The sequence below is a fragment of the Podarcis liolepis genome (genome assembly GCF_965112155.1).
Source record: "Podarcis liolepis genome assembly, chromosome: 16".
In the NCBI taxonomy this organism is placed as follows: domain Eukaryota; kingdom Metazoa; phylum Chordata; class Lepidosauria; order Squamata; family Lacertidae; genus Podarcis; species Podarcis liolepis.
Window position 1 is genome coordinate 44,293,971 of NC_139567.1, and position 20,616 is coordinate 44,314,586.

At 54.3% G+C, this 20,616-nt stretch overlaps 1 protein-coding gene across 1 annotated transcript; it reads right to left on the bottom strand.

The window, feature by feature from the left end:
* Positions 1 to 461: 461 nt before the first annotated feature.
* PITPNA (phosphatidylinositol transfer protein alpha) lies at positions 462 to 20,401 on the bottom strand. Its single transcript, XM_083480204.1, has 11 exons — positions 20,267 to 20,401; positions 15,714 to 15,744; positions 11,723 to 11,868; positions 10,573 to 10,664; positions 6,637 to 6,740; positions 5,640 to 5,723; positions 4,811 to 4,888; positions 4,391 to 4,501; positions 3,644 to 3,766; positions 3,332 to 3,401; positions 462 to 2,864 (listed from the first exon to the last, which is right to left on the bottom strand). Exons 1-10 carry the CDS (start codon positions 20,284 to 20,286, stop codon positions 3,354 to 3,356), a joined length of 837 nt encoding a protein of 278 aa, XP_083336330.1. The 5' UTR covers positions 20,287 to 20,401; the 3' UTR covers positions 462 to 2,864; positions 3,332 to 3,353.
* Positions 20,402 to 20,616: the final 215 nt, after the last annotated feature.

The following is a 20,616-nucleotide window of genomic DNA, read 5'->3' on the forward strand; positions in this document are numbered from 1 at the left end:
ATGGTCTCCACTGTAGCTTTCTAAGAGGACAACCAGGGAAGCCCACCCACTCCCTATCAGCCTCTCTCAACTTGTGGGTACCCAGATGTTGTTGAACTACAACTCCCATCACCCCTAGCAAGCAAGGCCAGAGCTCAGGGATGATGGGAGTTGTAGTCCAACAACATCTGGAGACCTACAGGTTGAGAACTGCTGCAAGCACTGCTGTGTCGTCCTTAGAGATTTCCCCCTGGTTACTGGAGTCCAGCTGCTCAGTAAGCACAACAGCTGTCACAGCTTCCCTCCTCCAGTTAAAGAGAAGTCATTCACACTGGCTGACACACCCCCTAAAAGATATCGGGGTGGGGGAGAGGCAAAACAACCCCTTCCTTCCTTCCTTCCTTCCTTCCTTCCTTCCTTCCTTCCTTCCTTCCTTCCCTCCTTCCCTCCCACCCAAGAAAAAGCCAGACTGCAGGCCAATGCTCTGTCTATGATTTTATTAGATTTGTTTCCAATATGCCTGTATTGGAAGATTGGGAGACAAAAAAAGGCACAAACTCACATTAAAGAAACAATAAGATCATCTAATCAAGTCTACAAAGTGTTTGCCATAAAAAGGAGTTGCACAAGGAACCAACCAAAACAGATCAGGGAGTCCCTGCAGAGGCCAGCAGAGGATGAGCCCAGAAAGGCAAGAGCATGCTGGTGGGGTGGGGGGCTTCTCTCCCCCCACTGGGCTCCAAAGATGGAAGCCCAGGCAGGTGTTGGGAGAAAGCAGCTCAGCTCAGCAACCATACCCACCCTCCTTCAAGCCAACAGGTTGGGGTGGGGTCTGGGTGATGAAGCCAAATGCAACATGTTACGCGGTGCCTCCGCAGCACCCTCTCTGCTCCCATTGCTGGGCTCCCCCCTCCTCCCAAGAAGGAACAAAGAGGTCAGTCGTCATGGGGGGGGCAGGGGAGGCAGAGAGAAGGCTCAGAAGATGTGCCTCAGCTACAGTTCGGCAGGAGGCGAACTCTAAAAAAACGCAACACGCAAAGGGCAGAACAAAGGACACACAGTGGAAGTTTGCTGCATTTTTCTCGCTCTTACTGCTAAGCAGGAAAGCTTTGTGTTTTAATGAGAGCTTTCACCTTCGTACCACAATCTTCCCTTGATTTTCTCCCCCACCCTTCAAAATGTCACCATCTGTTTCCATAGAGATGTGGTGTCACCAGCTACAAAGCCTCTCAGCTAAAAAACAAATCTTTAAGCAGCAGGAGTGATAAGAACAGCCATAGAAACAGTTAACACATTCAAGCATAAGAATCCTCTTACACTTCATTACCAAAAGAAAAAAAGGAAAAAAATGTTCAGTGTTTTAATTCCCAATTCTCAGTATTTTACAGTACAGGAAGATTAACCAGGGGGCCTCCTTGCCCTGGAGGGGAGGGAGGAGGGAGCACCCGACACATTCCTGGTCCCACAGACTTTGCCCCAACCCCTGGGCTTCTCTTTCTCAGGCAGGCAAGGCCGGCCCAGTGCTGAGCCATGTCTCCCGCTCCGCCTGGGGAGCTTGCTAAAAGCCCCTTTCCCCCAAAGCCCCTCAAGTCACCTGTCGAGAGAGCGCGACCAGAACGGATCAAGCTTGCTTATTGCACTTGGACATTGATAAGGCAAAAAATGGACAAAACAAGAGGACAAGAGGGATAAACTGCCTCCTCTCAAGGCAAAGCTGCCCGTCGTCACCCTGCTGGTCTCCCACCCTCTCTGTCTGGCAAGGGCCACTGCTTCAGGCGCAGAGAAAGGGAGGAGACCCGGCTACAGAGGCTGCCACACCAAGGCATGGCCTCAGCTCTGCTTCCACCAGCTCCTGAGTGAAGCCGGCAGTGTTTGTTCAACCCGCTCTTTCTCCTGTGATTGTCTTAAGCAGCTGCCAGCCCACAGGCAAGTGGGCTTCAGAAGCCCCTCCTCAGCAGCAAAGAGCTCAGCCAGCTTTTGGCCATGACCCCTGCAGCTCCTGGCAACCGAGAGAGACAGATCACCCCCTCTGCAGTGCCACTGCTCCGTGCTACGGGCCTTATTGCTCGGGAGCAGCACAAACGCCCAACACAAGCAGCACCTGAGCAGGAAACAACCAAAGAACGGGATTCTGCTTGTGCAATTTGTTTGGTGGTCGGGTTAAGAGACCATTCCGCTCGTCTACTGTAGTAAAGGGGAAGGTGGAGGAGACCCAGGACTGTTTTCTTAGCAGGCCAACTAAGTCACCTGCTCCCACCACCCCAAAAGCGGCAATATGGACCCTGAGGACCACACTGGAAGGGGCTCAGCAGGCAGAACCTGGGCAAGGAGCAGAGGCTGGCGCAGGTGCACTGCTAGTAGCAATCTTCCCTGCTCCTTGTTGCCAGGAGCCCTGCCCATCACCGTGATATTCAGGGAGCAAAAAGGTTGGCCTGACACCCTCTAATACTGAGTTCCCATCTCCACAAATGGACAAAGAAAGGGGAAGAAACCAAGGCAGCAGTTTATCCCAGTGTTTCAAAGGAAAAATATAGATATATACATACATATGAAATCTAAATCACCACATCACAAGACTATTTCAGCTAAAACGGTCACTTGGAAATCAAAGAGCCACGTGGGAATCGGGCTGAACACTCTTCTGGGGAAGGCGCCTGTGTCACAGGTGCAGCCATCCCCCAGGAAGCGCCTCCAGCCCAGGTGCCAAGGCCAGAGCGCTCAGGACCAGAGGACTGTCTATTTGCTCACGATAGTAAGGGCCACTAGAGTTAGCTAGGGGAGGTTGGAAGTCGCCTGCTGACTGGATAGAGGAGGGCTTGATCCAGAGATGGTCCATTGGTCAAGAGGGTGGAGTTCCTGGGCCTTCCTGCTGGCTGTTTTGCAAACTTAAGGAAAGAAAGAGAGAAACTGGGTTACTTCAGTGGCTTGAAAGCGATCTTCCAAGTGGGGAAACTGCTGGGTAGGTGGATTTATTAAACACTCCTGAGTATATGGCAGTCATTTTTGAAGGAGGGGGAGTGCCTTTTCTGTCAGGGATGACACTGCACAGTTTCAACAGTGAGGGTACAGTCAACTGTGCAATCATGGAGAGCCAGCAGCAGACTTATTCCATGTCCTGCTCAGACACCCCACACACACACCAAAAGCCTCCTGCAGCCGAGCCCACAAAGAACATTTGCACCAGGAATTTATTGCACTGGGCACAGATGTTTCTCTTGATATTTATGCTTGGAGCCAATGCAGGATCCTTAAGAAGGGACAACACAGCTCATGTCAGAAGCACCCTGTCCCCATATTTGTGGCACTGCCTCTTTTCTAACCTTTGAAGGCAGCCCCGAAGATGTGGACATACCGTGCAAAGAGAGGAATCCACGCTAGTCATCTGCAGCCGACGTTCCTTTCAAGGGGTCCTTCTGTCTCATCTGCAGCAGGAGAAAAGGATATTTTTTTTGTCTTTTGCAAAGTTAGGCCAAGTGGGCAGATCTCCTGAAGTGAGAGACCTCAGCAGAGCCCCGTGTCACACACAACGCATCTGACAGAGAAAAGGAGCAAGAAATTCAGGGACTCGGGCGAGGAAAGCAGAGCTGCTGGCCACTTGCCCGCCCCAGTCCCTGATCACTCTGGGGTACATGAGGCCCAGCAGACCAAGTCCCTTCCCACTTGCCTCATCCAGCTGCCTCTTCGTCTCGTCCTCCATCCTGCGAATGTCCTCCATGGTCAGGTCAACCCATTTATCAAGCCAGCAGAACAGCTGCCGGTGGAAATTTGTGAAAAGCCGCCTCTCTTGCTACAAGAGAAGGAAGAAGAGCTCAGAGCTCCAGCGCCAGAGCCGTCCACAGCCAGCGTGCAGCAGGGCATGCTACGCCACGCAGCTGAGTCATGCCTCCCCGCTCCCCTCAAGGGAGCAGCACCGCGTTGCTCCCTGCCAGAAGTCAGTTCCAATATTCTTGGCCTCATTCAGCGATGGACTGTTCTGAGCTCTGGCAGGCAAGCGCAAGGATGCAAGAGCTCCAATACACAAAGCAGAAGGAAGATGGACCCTACAGTGCCTGTTCATCTTGCTGGGCACAAAAGGCCATCTCAGCCCTTGGCTTGTAGCTATTCTGAGGCAGGCACAGGTTTTGCTGGCTCTAAAGGAAAGCTGTGTGCACTTGCCAAAGGAGTCAAGATTGCCTCACGACAAGGAGGGCAACGTGGCAGGGCTTCATTTGCCTACCTGCAGCTGGTGTGTGGCTGCTCCACTTCCAAGAAAATAATGTGGCCTGCCTGGGAAAGCCACAGCACACCAACACCCAAGCGATGGAAGGGACGTTCCCCCACCCAGCCCTTTTGTGAAGGCTGAGGGCTGCACCATCTCACCCGCCTTCCCCAATTACGTCCTGTTGGCCTTTTGGGATGACCTTTCACTCACCTTCTGTATAAAGTTTTCGACTTTGTTCTGCAGCCCCCACCACTTGAACTTGACCGTTACTAGCTTGTAAGCACACATGTATGGACAGTCGGTTTGCTTGCCCAGCTCCTTCTGCAGACGTAAGAGAGGAGTCCTCAGAATGGAGCCCTTGGCCCCAAACCAGTCCTCCCCTCTTCCTCCTCTCCGCTCATTCAGCGTTTATACTTCCGGCAACCCAACCCACAATAGCAGGTCCAGTATGTCTAGATTATCGGCTGTGAGCCAGGAAGCCCCCCATTTAAGTCTCAAGGAAGACAGTCCTGAGCCACCTTCCATCAGCTATGAAGCAGCCTGAACACCTGGCAGCTACACAGCCCCTGTTCTCCAAGGACCACTGCCATTTGGCACAGCACCCAGAATGACGCCAGTGCCCATACGTACCCTCCAGTTGGGCCCCAAAGGGCCACGCCCTGTTTTGGTGGATTTAAACTTTGATGGGTCTTCTTCCGGCTTGTAATCCTGAAGCAGATACAACAGGGAGCAGGTTACAGCAAAGGAAGGTAACACCTACCTCCAAAGAAGGGTGCAAAGCAGTCTCCTTTGCTTCCTGGAAAGCAAGGAGCTCAGGGGAGTTCCATTTCCCCCCTTCCGCTGTAGTATCGAGGGCCACAGCAGCTCCCAGGCTGCCTTGTAGCTCCCTGCACTGGGAACCAGGAGGAAGAAGCCCCAACCCAAGCTGGCCTGAGCTCCTAATCCCAAAGGCCCCCCAGGGAATGGAAGACGGACAGCACCCCCCTTTTCTCTCCACTCAATGCATGGCACAGCCGCCCTGCCAATTACAATCCTGAGCAAGGGAACAGAGCGATTTATGCTGGGATTTATGGTCCCTTCTCAGCGCTCGCAAATAAAAAGAAAAGCAAAAAGGAACCTCTTACTCTCCTAGAAGCCTACACAAAATGCCCACAGAAATTAGAAGTCTTAAGTGGTTTTTGTGGCTAAGCCAATTCTTTCATTTGTAAGCTATGCCGCTGCAGAGCTCTGAGGGAAAACTCAAGGTCACAGTCAGCCAGACAACTCTGAAGTGGCTATTTGTGGCTATGCCCAGGGCCCAGTTCGGCCGACTGGAAACAGCCCCCGACAGAGGCAGCTGCTTTTCTCCAGCCAAGCAAAGCGCACGCCCCCCCCAAAAGCCCCCACCCGCCTGCAGCCCAAGAGGAGCCCTTCTCCTGAACACCCACCCCAGGCCAGCTCTCGCACTCGGCTGCCGTACCCTTGAAAGCACTTGGCTCCGGTCTGCAATGTCGATATAGACGGCTTCTACGTTCTTCCATTCATTCGGGTCCAGTTTGTGAACCTGCAGGCAGCAGAAAGGAGGAGCGTTTGCGTGATGTCTCAGTGCCCCCCTTCCAAGTTTCAGTGCTCTTCTTTAAATGGATTTCTTCCCCCCACCTTCAGCCATTGGAGCTTTCAGGGCAGCCAATGCAGGACAAGAACATAACAGCAAAGATCTTTAAACACACAGAAACTCATCGCCATGAAAACAGTTTTTATGAAAGAGCAGAATATTTATAGTAAGCTATATTCAACTAAGTTCTACTCAGAGTAAACCCACTGAAATTAATGGACCCAAGTTCACTATGCCCATTTGCTTTGGTGCTCCAAGTACGACTAATGTTGGATACTGTTCATTAGTTTTATACATTCTTACTGTTACATACCCCCATTGCACATCACTTCAGAATTAATAGTTTTCTAAGTAAGACAAATCAAATAAACACAGCAGCAGCAAGAAAAGACATGAGAGAAGCTGACGGGTCGCTCATGAAGAGCCAGGTCCTCCGGGGCCCGAAAAGCAACCTCTCCTCTGCCCCAGGTGGAAAGAGCTCCTGTCCAAAAGCAAGCTAGAAAGTGAAGAATCCCCCCATTGCCCGCAAGAGCAGCCTGAGGGGACACTTCACCCCACAGCCTGTGTGGTCCAGGAAGAGGCATTTTAAGATGGACACACACACTCCTGGGGGACCCCTGGCACACCCACTGGAGGCGTATCGTCTTGTGGCGCTCCTGAGCAGTGCATGGGGAGGTGGCTGGGGAGGCTTCACTTGGGAACAAGCCCTTCCGGCTTAGAATTGCTCCAAACCAGCAACATGCCCGAACCGTCTTTGCCCCTGGCCACCTCCAGAAGGCAAGCTCTGCAGAGCCATCTCTCTGCCACCCGCTTCCGGGACGCAGAGCCAGCCACAGGGGCCGTCCCTGCCAAGGGCACTTACGTTCTCCTGCATGCCAAGGTCCGGTTTGTGCCAGGTCTCAATTTTGATCAAGAAGTCGTCTTTCATGTACTCATTCTGCCAAAGAGAGAAGATTCCGTTACCAGCTGGGAATTAGGAAAAGCAAGCGGGAGCATACACCTTTCCCAGACTCAACCCTTGGGGCAGCGGATCTGTCTGCTTGCTCTCCTTTCCCCACTGGCTTCTGAAGTTGGGTCAGGCAACTTTCTCTCACAGGCTGGGATCACATCACAGCCATGGAATTCCAGGCCCTTAGAAACATTTTGAGAAAACTTGCTCTTACATTATTTGGCAAATATCTCAGAACTCTGTGCCTGCTAACATTTAACCTGCACTGTTTTATCTATCACAAAATGAGAATGGAGTAGTTTTAAAGATGTTGCAGTCAGTGGCGTAGCGTGGGTTGTCAGCACCCGGGGCAAGTAATTTGCGCCCCCTAACCCGTGGATTTGCGCCCCCTAACCCTAACCCCCAGATGTTGCGCCCGGTGCGTCCGGCCCCCCCTGCACCCCCCACGCTACGCCACTGGTTGCAGTGCTCTTCCAGCTAAGAGACAAACAGTCCCTGTTGGGGGCAAAGGGTAGTTGACTAGAACCCTCAAAGAATGCCTGGAGCTGCCAGTCAGAGCCTTGGTCCTCTGCCCCAGGACAAAGGCTGGCAGAGGCTCCCCAGGGTTTTGGCTAGCAGGGCAGAGCCGGAGGAAGCCAGCCCACCCCCAACTTCTTTGCCCTGCCTGGAATCCATCGCCAGGGCAGCCACTTCCTAGAGGGGCTGATCAAGGGCCTGCCAGGACCGGCCGAGACACCGAGTCTATAAACCAAAGCACTCTGGGCACAGGATTCAGTGGCCAGGATGGGGGTCCAATGGCCTCTGCTGAGCAGCGAAGGAAGGGGCAAAGGCCACAGGACAGGGAGGGCCGGTTGGTACAAGTGGCCTGGGAGGATCTCAGCCGGCCCAGGATGAGAACAGGGCTGGGGGCAGGAGGCTGTGGAGGGGCATCAACTGTTGAATTCAAAGAAGCAAAGTTCACCCCAGAAGAGAGAAGGGTCTTCTGCCAGCTGGGACCTTCTGTGTGCAAAGCAGGGGCTCCACGTCATGAGGGTGCCGTCCCTCTGCAACCCCCCCTGGCTGTGGGACATCCCAGCAGCCTCCCCAATCACTCATACAGCTCCGCTCTGAAGGAGGGAGGAAGCCATACTTACCGTAATAACTGCTCCAGAAATCGGCACATGGAAAGAGAAAAACAGCTTTCATGACAGAGAGAAAAGTTTGGAGATGCAGCAGGAACTGTGCCACACTCCCCCCCCCCATCCCCATGCATGTAGCCCAGTGGTGTCTGGGCGGGGGGGGGGGGAATGGATTGCCAGAAGGAAGCGCTCCTACTGCCCCAAACCCTCCCCCCAGCCCTGGACATGCTCCTGGGTCATTCTGCTCCTGCCTGCCTCTGAATCAACAGCACTGCCTGGGGCTCCTGCTCCAGCCTCCACTTTTCAGAGGGGGCACCAGCTCTATTGCTGTTTACAGGGGCAGGGGGGTAACATCTCAGAGCATGAGGGGCCTTGTGGGTTCACCTAGGAAGCTCCCATATAACAAGGTGGACCTCAGCCCTTCATGGTCTGCACTGACAGAGGCCCCGGCTTGTGGAGACACTCTTCAACTCAACTCAACACTTACACTAACCAGACATGCATCACAAAGCCATCCCCATCCCTGGGGTGGGGATCCCTGGCTCCCTCCTCCTCCTTTCCTCTGCTGGCTGGCTGTGGCTGATGGACATTGGGAGTCCAGCGACATCTGGAGGACCACAGCCCCCCCCCCCCACTGCAGGATGGGGAGGAAGAAGTGTTCTCCACAGGCAGAAGGATGTGGGAGACTTTGCTGCCCTGGGAACTGGCTCAATCCATCCCAGAGTTTCTGTGCCTAGAAAACAGGCGTAGTTGTTGAGGCCGGAAGAGGCTTCCTCTCGAGGGAGACAGCGCACCACCCCGGGGGAAATGTCCCAGCCGCCTGGTGAACCAGGCTAGAGGCTCTGCTGCCATTTGCTTCCAGCTGGATGAGAAGATGGAATAAGTTTGGCCAGGTGACTGCTGCCTGCCAGGCCTTCTCCACTTTGTGCATAAGGACATTCTCCTTCTCTCCTCGCTCCAATCCTGCACAGGGGGAAGGAGCCGCCTCCCAGGCCAGGCCAGCTCTTCACATTCCACCGTGTGGTAACCAAAACCAGCACACCAAGTCCAGCACCGGCTGCCAGTAATCAGATGCTTCTGATAGCAGAGCTCCATTATTCATGAGCCAGGCCTCGGTGGATCTGGTGACAGGCCGGGCATCTGCACCAGCCACCGCCACTCTTTCCATTCTGAAGAGGAGGAGCTGAGGCTCACAGGGCAAATGCCAGGGTTTCAACGCCCCGCGTCAGACGGCTGCTCAAAGCGCAGAGACTTCTGAGGAATTAACGCCAGGTTGCTTGGCCCTACAAGTTTTCACAAGGGAACACCCGGGAATGTACCGTGACAAGAAGCCGCCATGGCAGTTCCCTTGGCGCACAGTCCCAGAGCATGCTGGGTGTGTCGTTCCCAACTTAAAGCAAGGAAGAGAGAGCGGAGGTTCACAGGGCAGGGCTCCTGAATCAGAGCACCGCTGCCCAACTCTCAAGGATGGGCCTCGCACAGTTTGCTAGTTTCTTCCGGGAAATGAAGAACCGCCGTGTCCCAAGATCCCCACTAAGCCACCCCTAGCCCTGCGCAGCTGCCACAAAGTGTGGCCTGCCCTGGATGCAGCACTGCTGCAAGTCCAGGTGGAGGTGCAGCTCCCCCTCCCAACCAGGCTGCCTCCACAGACTCCGGCCCAGGGCAGGAGCAGCAATGGATGTTTCCCCCAGGGAGGCCTGAGCAACGCAAGGACCCACGGCCAGAAGAGGCCATGGCCTGGGCCCCCCCCCAGTGTGCCTTCTCTGCCCTTGGAAAACTCAGGCGAAGGCAGCAAGGCCCCCTGTGACCTACATGAGCAGCGGCTGCAGCTCCTGCACCAACCAAGCCTTGTGGCTACACCATCCTCCCACCCAAAACGCTAACATGGCAGGCCTGGAAAACAGAAGCGCTGAGCTATGTGCTGGCCTGCCAGAGGCACAGCTTGGCAGCTGCTGGAGAGGAACAAGGGTTGCTGTTTTCCCTACATGAGAAGCTCATTAGTCCATGGTTTGGGGGAAGCACCTGAGGCCAAGGGACCCTGCGAAGCTTTCAGGGGCAAGAACATTTGCAGCCTCAACCATGCCCAGAGGAAAGCCAGCCGGGCAGCCGTGAAATGCTGGGCAGGAAAGGAGCACCAATTAATGCCAGGACACACTGGCCATGCCCTGGCAGGAATCCCGATGTCTCAGGCAAAGTGCTAATGTGATAAGCCAGAGACAAATTGTGATCCTCGCCAGGACAGCTGGCCTAAGCTCTTCCCCCAGGGCTGCCAAGGCAGATGTTCCTCCTGGCCACGGCCCCAGGGAGCCAGCAGCTGCCCTAGGGCTCCAGTCTTGCCCTCACCTGCCAAGGCACAATGAGGACCCTCCGCAAGCTCCTCCAAACTGGCTCACTCCACTCAGCCCTGCCTGATCTCCAGGAATCTTCCTCTCGAGGGCTGATTTGGAGCAGGGAGAGTCCTGCCTGGCTGATCAACCAGGCAGGATCAGCCCAGGTATCCATCAGACAAGCCCTGTTGTGGTTTATACAAGGAAGCAGAACGGATGCTTCTCTCCAGCACCAAAGCCCTGGAACTCCGGCTGGCCTCACAAGACCCATCCCAGGGAGGGAAAGTGATCTCAGTTGCAGCTTAGGAAGGTCTGTGCAAAAGGTCCCCAAAGCCTGGCCCTGCCTGCACTTTCCCAAATAGATGAGGGGGGTGTCCCACCCCACAGAGTGCAAGGCTACTCACCAGTCCGGCAGTAAGGGTAGGCATTCCAGGCTTTCTCGTGGATATTCAAGGCTCCCTCTGGGGCCAGCATCTTCACAAAGGGAGGGACTTTGCTGCAGGAAATGAGCAACAGAAGACAGCTGTCTTTGAACGGCATCTTGCACACACAGCCCACCTCCAAAGACAGACAAGCCCAGGATGCTTTTGGGCCTCTGATCTTCTGACTGACTACTGCAACAGCCAGCGAACATGTGTCAAATGCCACAAACACAATGCCCTGCACCCAAAGGCTGAAACAACACCCAGAAGGCCACACAAAGCTGAGAAGAGCCACCGGCCTCGCAGAAAAAGGCAACTGACTTGAAACCACCCCCAAGCCAGCAGTGCTCAGGCCCGGGACCTCAGACTGACCCCCCACCTCCATTGCTCACCTGCTGCTCTCCACAGTTGCAGGTAAAGCCCAAGGGCTCGCTGCACAGCAAGCTGCTTTGTAAAGGGGTCAAGAGGGAGCTCCTCTCTGTGGACTCCCCACGTCCTCCCCCCACCCAGCTGCGACTCCTCCTCTCTGTCTCCCCAGTCTGCTCATCACCAGGCCAGAAAGGGTCGACGAGGAACCTCAGCTCACAAGTGCCTGGCTGTGGCCGTCTCCAACGGGCCTGCAGGCTTCCTGAGGGTCACTCGAACAGGTCACAGCACCTGGGATCAAAGCAATACCCCCACCCAAAAAGGAGCTGCAGCAAGGAGTGCCACAAGGACAGCTGCCCAGAAGCTGAAGCAGGAAGGGGAGCCACTGCTTTTCTTGTGCACAAGCAGCAACAAGCCCAACATGCAGAAAAGCAGAACTACTAGGGCTGAACAAACACCCAGAAGAGCTTCCTTACTGCAAGGGGGAGGGATGAATCTGTGTGTCACTTGAGGGGCCAAGATCCACCCCCCCCACACACCCAACAAGCACTTCCTCCAGCCACCCCTTAAGCTCACTTGGAAGGCTGCTCAGAACTCTGGCCAGAGGGCTCCTTCCTCTGACAGGGTCTGCCTTCCCAAGACAGAGCCTGGGGTCAACTATTCTCCTCTCCCCAAAGAGCAGTGGAGTTCACCCCTTCCCCAGGAAGACCAAGCAAGGCCTCAGCTGACCAACACCCACCCTGCCTACAGCACCTCTGCCACATACCTCTGCAAGTGGTAGATCTTGTGTGTGTACTGCCCACGTTCCCCGTCGCGCTCATAGGGCTCGTTCACCAGGACCTCCACCCCTTCACCACCGCCAGTTTCGTTCTTGCTGGCTTCTGCCACGGAGTACAGCTGCCCCACTTGGTACTGAAGGAGGAGGGACATCGCAGCATCACTGTAGATTCAGCAAGCAGGTAGGCAGGGACACAAGCAGCAGCCCTGGACTGGGGCAGACCACTGATCCAGCCAGCTCAGCATCACCTACCCCACTGGGTCTCAACCGGTGGGTCAGGAATGATCGAAGGTGGCTTGCAACAGGAGCATGAGCACCATGCAAAGATACGGCAAATGATCGGAGGCGCTGGAGAGATCATGCGTAGGGCAGTGCGCCCCCAGATGCTGCTGGACTACAACTCCCATCATCCCTGACCACTGGCTGTGCTATAGGCATAGACCCAGCCCTACAGGCAACCCAAAACTGAACAGAGGAAGGTCTGAGCAGCCCTGTATTGGAAGGCTTTTAACGCTTGGTGTTTTATGTTTTTAGATATGCTGCAAACTGCCCAGAGTGGCTGGGGAAATCCAGCCAGATGGGTGGGGTATAAATAATAACATTATTATTGATTAGTATTATTATTATTGAACCTGTGTCAGGCAGCTTCCTATGTTCCTGACTGCTTTACACTGTGCAGACCGTTAGCCTCTTTTTTACCTGGCAATGCTGCCAGGGACTGAGCCTGAGTCGGGTGCTGGGCGCCCAAGCTGTTTTTCTGCCTATGTGCTGCATTTGCTGCCAGGACTTTGCAGAGCCTGTGAGGGAGCCCTGGGTCATTCCACCGGCCGGAAGCAGGGCCTGCTCTGCAGAGTCCTTGGAGCAGGGGTTGACCCAGCCCTCCAAAGTGCCCAGCGCCCCCCATTTCACCCTAGAAAGGATTAGGCCGCTAAGAGGAAGCAGCACTAGGTGCTTAGGGGGATTTGAGCCTGGCTCTACCCAGTCCTAGTCCAACACTAAACCTCCACGCTCTGCAAGCGTTTTAGGCCATCTGCCCCATAATTGTGAGCACAGTTGTGAAGCCCCTCCAGTGCAGGGCTGGCATTCACATACACACACAGAGAGAGAGCAGAGAGAGCAAATACTGGGGCAGACAAGTGGCTTTGTCCCAGGGGGTGGGTGGGGTCTCCCAGACGGGGTCCCCTAGGGACAGAGAGCAGCGTGTCCCCAGCGCTGACGCACTCTCCGGTCACTCTCCCTCTCCTGCATCCTCTCACTCCACAAGTTGGAGTTCAGGCACTAAGAGGATCAGGCTGCTGGGCTGCCATCTTCACCCCTTAATCTTCCCTGTTATTTCTGATCCCCTAATCCCATTGGAACAAGGAAGCAGGCCCAGAGAAATTGCTGTGTTAAATAAGAGCCGGCCCCGGGGGAATCCGCCAGAGAAAGTGTCCAAGAGGGCAAGAGGCCCCGTGCCCAGGAAGGAGGGTGGTGGGGTGGCTGGAAGGAGCCGCTCAGCTCAGGTGCTCAGTCCAGCTGGAACAGCTCAGCGCTCTGGGAGGCCTGGCGGTCAGCGGCCCTGTGCTCTGCTGGGGCTAAAACGTCAGACTCAGTGCCATGCTCAGGGAGACATGATCCTGTAGTCAAAGCACCCCTCTTCCTTTCCACCCCTCAGCCAGGCTCCTGGGGGGCCATTCATCCTCCTGGAAGCAGCTTTGCATTCAGCTGGGAAAGGCAGATCCCCCAGCTCACAAGCAGGAAGGGGGGTGGTTTGGGGGGGCACACAGAGAGTGGGTACAAATGATGGCACCATGTTAGAAGTAACAGCTGAGAACACACCCACACATCCTGCCAAAAAACACCAAGCAACTGATATTTGGGGGAGGGGTTAGATCCAATCCTAAATCGCCTCTGGATATTAAAGATGGCCCACCTTGTTTATATTCTACAAAGGTCCCCCTCCCCCATTGGGGCTCTTGCAGATGCCCCTACAGAATACAGAGAACGGACACCTACAAGCCCCACACGGAACCTGGGCCATTGGACTGTAGGACTGTGATGCATTGGATTTTTAATCTGCCCAAGCTGCCTCATTGGGAGGAGGAAGGTTCCTGCTTTCCTCCCCTTTGCCGCCATTGCTTTCCGGGGGGGGGGGGGGGAATGCTGAGGGGTTCTGTAGGCTCAAGAGAGAGCACAGCTGGCACCCAGCCCGCTCAGAACAAATCTTGCTCTGCAGCTCCCCCTCTTGGCGTCCCTTTACACAGCTACGGAGAGCCCGCTGCTGCCCAGGCCCAGGCCCACCCCCTTCCCCATCCCAGTAGCCTCAGGGCTTTGGCTCCTCCTCTCAGCTCGCGCCTGCACCTCCTTCCTAGGTCCTCTGGCTTTCTGGTCTCTTTAATGGAAATGGCACCTGCCTGCATTGGTTGAGTTGTGCTTTGGGACCTTGCCCAAGCCACAAGCCAGGGATGGGAGTCTCCAAGAGAGCTTGACCCAGGGGGCTCCCTGTCAGGCCCTGTCCAGGGAGACAGGAAGCCAGGCTGCTCAAGGGGTGCAGCCTCAGAAGCGGCAAGAGGCCAAGCTCCACTTGCAAGGTGTCAGGAGCCTCCTCCTCTCTTCAAGGCACTCTCTGTAACCCGAACTCTGGGAAACATGAACCCAACTCTGCTTTGCCCCAATTCTGACAAGGCAGCACCGGACGGGACTCAGGACCCCAGCAGGTGCAGAGCCTGAGGCAGCCAAGGCAGCCCTTGCTCAGGAGGAGCCACCCGGGCGCCAGAGCAGGCTAGCGGGCAGCCGTGGGGATTTCAAGCAGACATATTTGCTTCACACATATTGTCTCAGTTACCTCTGCAGCAACCGTACAGGTTTGGCCAGCATTACTCTCCAAATATTCCACATGGGGAAGCCAAGCAGAGAGCGAGTCAGTGCCCCAGGAGTGTCATGCCAGAAGACCAGGATGAGCCCCATCCAACCCAGGCTGGAGGAAGGGCAGCACCCAAAGACCTGGCCAGGAGCAAGGAGCACTTCCAGCTGGGTCTCCTTCTGTGGGAGAAGCTGATACGGAAGACGCACGTGTGTGCTTCAGGCCACTTGGGCTGACCTACATTCTCCTAGCTCTGCCTCCATTGTCCTTTGTTACTGCCATCCCCAGGGTTGGGGGAGCAGAAAAATGGACCTGGAAGGAAAGTCAACCAGAGCTCTCTGCTCAAGCTGGTAGCCCCCTCCACACTTGTGCTTCAAAACAAATAGTTGGGGGAAATGACACACGCTTTTGTGCAATGCTCACATTTGCCACAGGCACCCAGGAATGCCCCCAATGAGGGCCTGACACTGCCCTGGAGCGCAAAGCGCTGAGAGAGAGCAAGGGGAATAACAAGCTATGCATCCTAGAGACGTCTCCACCTCCACGCAAAAGCCCCTGGCAGGCAAGCAGGCTGAAGTTTATGGCACGGTGGGAGTTAGGCCCTCACACAACGCTCACTAATCTTGCTGCAAATGCAGGAACATTCTTTAGTCAGCAGCTTGTTCCTAATAATTCAAATAGTCTTAAGAAGGAGGGCAGGCAGGCAACAGAGCCCAGGAGCCCGGATAAATCTTATAGACTCTTCCATCCATAACTGATGCCAAGAGTGGAGCAGGGAACTGGGTTGGTGGAAAGATCTGCCACACACTTGAGACTTGTGGGTGCTCTGACCATGAGTGTTTAAACAGTGATAAGAACATTAGAAAGCCTGCAGACAAATGCCATGCCCTCACACCTTAAGGAGAGTCCCAGAAACTTGTCCAATGTCACTCAACCCCTTGCAGAACTGGTGACAAGTTCCTCTCCACAGCACTAAGCACCCACCTCCTCCCCGCTTGCAGCAAAGTGGCCCCTACTAAAGCAGAAATGAGCTAATCTTTAAGTAGCCACAACACACTTCTCACTGGCCACAAATGGAACCAAGACTAGATTTAAGGCAGGTATTGAAAAGGAAGCAGCAGAGAAGTTGGCACTTACCTCCTCCACAGACACGGGCAAAAGAACACGACTGCAAGAGAAGAGACAAAAGGAAGTTCACTAAAGGTCCAGTAACCAGGATCATTTGCACAGTGCCAACAACAACTCACAGTCCCACTGGAGGATTACAGCCCAAGGGGTTCCAGTGGAGCAAGGACACCCCCCCTCTGTTCCCACTATTGCCTGCCACCCCCATTGCCACTGCTGTCTCTGCTGGGGAGTTCATTTCTGCAGCCTGGGGCAACTCAGGCAAGGACCTCCCAGAACAGCAATGAAGTTTCCCGTTTCACAAATGTTGTGTGGATAAACAGAAAGAGAATATATGTGCCTGTCACTTCCATAAACAGAAAAACTAGAACAGCAAAATGGACTCTGTCCAAGCCCCACCAAGGAACTTTCAAGAAAGAAGACACATGTAAACCCCAACCCAAACGCCACAATAATGTTTCACACACACACACGCAGTGGCTAGTTAAACATTAACGTCAGATGCAAAGATGTTTGCTTTATCTAACGCGTTATGATGATGGCATCACAATAGCAGCTGTCACCAAAGCCTACCTCTACTAAAACAAAGAGACAAGGGTTTCTTACAACTATGCCAGTAATCTCCATACTAGGGCAACTTAAATATTTGGCAAAGCTCTTGATGTTTGGCAAGGCCAACTGATGAACTCCAGAAAAGTCAAGACAGTGTGGACTGGAACGACTCCAAACTGGGGAAGGGCTCCAGGCACAAAATGTGGCAGCCTCTCTTCCCCAGCAATGCAGCGCACACCCAGTAGCAACCCTGAAAGATGTCAGCCCTCTTCCTCTAAGGAAGGGGAACTTGCTGTGGCCCTTCAGGGACAGCTGGATTCCAGCTCCCAGCAGGCAACTTGGCAACAGACTGGGATAGTGGGCGTTGGGAGTCCAGGAATGTATGGAATTCTGCAAAGAGACCCCTCTGTACTAGCCGGTTGGACAGCAGAGCTCACAGTGGTCCACAAACCAGGCCGAGGGCAAGACACCCTACTGAGTGAGCTCCCTCACCAAACCAGTCTTGGGCAAAGGTACCCTAGAGGGAAACATGAAAGTCAAAGGGGAGGAGAGTCACCTGGAAGGGTCTGCGTGGAAGATGAGGAACGAGTAACTTCCTGTGCTTCTGGCAAGGAGGACAGCAAAGAAAGAAGTGCCTTATTTTGTTCTCTGTCATTGGGAGCTGGGCATGTTTAGCCTGGAGAAGAGGAGGTTAAGGGGTGACATGATAGCCATGTTCAAATATATAAAAGGATGTCACATAGAGGAGGGAGAAAGGTTGTTTTCTGCTGCTCCAGAGAAGCGGACACGGAGCAATGGATCCAAACTACAAGAAAGAAGATTCCACCTAAACATTAGGAAGAGCTTCCTGACAGTAAGAGCTGTTCGACAGTGGAATTTGTTGCCAAGGAGTGTGGTGGAGTCTCCTCCTTTGGAGGTCTTTAAGCAGAGGCTTGACAACCATATGTCAGGAGTGCTCTGATGGTGTTTCCTGCTTGGCAGGGGGTTGGACTCGATGGCCCTTGTGGTCTCTTCCAACTCTATGATTCTATGATTGGTCAGAGCCAGAAATATATTTCCAAAATGGCTGTTAAAAGCAGGAGCCTGTACCAAAATATTTATGACCAAAATAAACTTGGTCATAACAGACCAGAAGACGGGAACAAGGAGACAAAAACGTTGTCCCCATCTTCAAAAAAAGGGGGGGGAAAGGCCTAGGAAACTACCCACCAATCAGCTTGACATCAAAACCAGGAAAAGTCCAGAACAGATAATTAAACAGCACTTAGGGAGGATATTTTGATTACTAAGACCCAGCATGGGTTTCTCAAAAACAAGGTGAATGTTGTGGACATAGTGTATCTTGATTTCCATAATACTTTTGACAAAGCTCCCCATGATACTCTTGCAGAGAAGCTAGTAAAATGTGGATTGGACGAAGTAACTGTTAAGTGGTTTTGTTGTAGGTGATTGGCTGAATCCAAGGAGTGCTCACTAAGGGTTCCTCATCATCCTGCAATAAAGTGACAAGTGGGGTGCCACAGGGTTCTGTCCTGGGCCTGTTGTTGTTCAACATTATTTATAAACAACTTGGATGAAGAAATTGAGGGGGTGCTCATCAAGTTAGCAGACGACAACAAACTGGGAGGGGTAGCTAATGCCACAGAATACAAAATCGGAATTCAAGATGACCATAACAGATTGGAGACCTGGGCCCAAACTAATAAAATGAATTTCAAAAGGGACAAATGCCAGGTTATAAACTTAGGAAGGAAGAACCAGCTGCATAAATGGAAGATGGGGGACACCTGGCTTGCCAGTAGTACATGTGAAAAGGATCTGGGGGTCTTAGTAGACCTCAAGCTGAACATGAGTCCACAGTGTGATACAGCAGGGGGGAAAGCTAATGCTATTCTAGGCTGCAGCAACAGAAGTCTAGTGTCCAGATCAAGGGAAGTAATAGTACCGCTCTATTGTGCCTTGGTCAGACCACACCTGGAGTCCTGCACCACAATTTAAGAAGACCATTGGCAAGCTGCAACGTGTGCAGAGGATGGCAACCAAGATCATCTGGGGTCTGGAAACCAAGCCTTATGAGGAAAAGTTGAAGGAGCTGCGTATGTTTAGCCTGGAAAAGAGGAAACTGAGAAATGATCCTTCAAACATCTAAAGGGTTGTCACATGGAAGATGGAGCAAGTTTGTTTTTTCCTGCTCCAGAGGAGAGGCTCCGAACCAATGGATTCAAATTGCAAGAAATTAAACATCAGGAAGAACTTTCTGACAGTGAGAGCCATTCAACAGTAGAACAGATTCCCTTGGAAGGTATTGGTCTCTCCTTCCTTGGAGGTTTCTAAGCAGAGGTTGGATGGTCTTCTTTCAGGGATTATTCAGCTAGGATTCCTGCATTGCAAGTGGGTTGGACTAGATGACCCTTGGGATACCTTCCAACCCTCCAATTCTATGAGCATTTGGAATAAAGCAATGAATGAGATGAGCCAGCAGAGCATGACTCCTGAGGCTAGGATGTGTGTCTGTGTTTGCAAAGAGACAGACAGGAGACAATTAGTAATTTCATACCGGAGAATTTCAGTTCATCACAAAGCGACCTGTCAAAATGCATATAACTTGGGAAAACCAAAACTTGTCCAGAAGAAGCAGACTCTGCATAGCCAGCTGTCATTTTCCAGACATGTCAAGGAGTCAGCAAACAGGTAAAACCACCTCAATAACGAAAATACTTTCTTTCAAAGCCCTCTCAACTAGAAACCTATAAAGGAGCACGATCGAGTCATACTTTCATAACTGAGTAGACTTTGGACCAAGCATGGCTGATTAGCTGTGGCTCACTTTCCTTGGGGCCACAGCGGAGGATTGGTCCAGGCTTAAAAGAAGCTCTGCTGCAGGGTCTGCCTGCCTCTGAGGTGAGGCCAACTTTGAGCAATATATGAAACAAGCTTTAGTCTGAAAGCTCTTTCAGGAAGTTCCATGTGCTTTCAGAGAGGGGAAGAAAAGGGAGCGCTGTGCTGTGGGGCCTCGCTCCCCCAAGACGTGACCAGGACCCTGGAGCAGGGAGGAGAGCAGCAGGGCATCCCAGACTGTATCCCACACTGCGGATATACAGTGCTGCAGAAGGACAGAAGTTTAACTCCAGGCAGGTCAAGGAAGAAGCAGCTGCTCTTTGCTGCCGGCATCTAGCTCTCCTCCACGGAAGCCCAGTCAGCATCTGATGGCTGTGGCCATGTTGGCAAGCCGGTTGCCAGGTTTGTCCCATCTTCTGGGTCCCTGCTCTGGCGTTTGGCAAATCCCTGCACCTGGAAGGCACCAGGAAAAAGTCCTCCCCCCCCCCAGCACTCCCTGGCAAGGCAGGACTTCCAGCAGCAGGAGGAGGGGGAGGAGGGAGCCCCTGTTGCCCGAGGCCCAGGGAAGGGCCATACCAAGGAGGTTTCGCAGGCTGACCTCAGGCAGGGTCAAGTGACCTTAGCCAAAAAAACAACTCAAAAACAGCCACCACCACGGTGCAAAAAAGAGGCACTCATCTCAAGTTAACCTTGCGGCAAGCCCGCCCCTGGCTGTGCCCTGTCCGGACCAGCCGGTCCTCCAAGGCAGCCGCTTGGCCCGAGAGGGAAGGTGGCCCCCCAGGGGCCGGGGGGGCGAGGAGGGCGGCCCGCTTCTCCCTCGGGGCTCCCGGCGGCGGCCTTCCGCTCTTCCTCCTCGCCCAAGGTCCTCCGGCGAAAGAGGATGCCGGGCGCCGGGGAGGAGGAGGAGGAGGAGGAGGGCAGCAGCGCGGCTCCGCCATCCTCATCCCCATCCCGGCCTCGGGCGGAGGGTGACCTTCACCGCCCTCGTCCATCCTCCTCTTCCTCGGGGGGGGGGGAGAGAGAGAGACCCCCTCCCCGCGCTCGGGAGGGAGCGCAGCCCCCGTCCCTCCGGACAGTGGGGGGGGTCTCCGCCTGCGGAACTCCCTGCCACCTCCCTCAAGCCCTTCTGAGGAGAGACCCCCCCGCCCCCCCCTCGCCCCCGGGCGGCCACTCACTATTCCTTGACGAGCACCATGGCGGGCGGGCGGGCGGCGGCGGCTCCTGCTCCGTCCTGGTCCTGCGGGGCTGCGCTCCGTCTCTCCCTCCTCGCCGGCCGGCCGTCCGCCTCTTTCTGGGCTCGGCGCGCGGCCCGGACGGAGCGCCGAAGGGAGGGGGCGGGAGCGGGAGGGAGGGGGCGGCGCGCCGAGAGGGAAGGAAGGCGCGTTCCCCGGCAACAGCCGCTGCGTCACTGCGACGCGTCCCCGGCGCGATGGCGTCACGCCGCGGAGGGAAAGCGGGAGGGCGGGGCGCGCGAGCGGCGGCGCCTGCGCAGGAGGCGCGCGGGAAGGTTGAGGCGGGTCGGGCG

Coding starts and splice junctions, on each gene's coding strand:
- PITPNA (XM_083480204.1), bottom strand. CDS start 20,286: ATGGTGCTCGTCAAGGAATA. Junction 11,869..15,713: donor TGCCCGTGTCTGTGGAGGAG/GTAAGTGCCAAC, acceptor CTCCTCCTTCAG/TACCAAGTGGGGCAGCTGTA. Junction 4,502..4,810: donor CTTTGGGGCCCAACTGGAGG/GTACGTATGGGC, acceptor TTACGTCTGCAG/AAGGAGCTGGGCAAGCAAAC.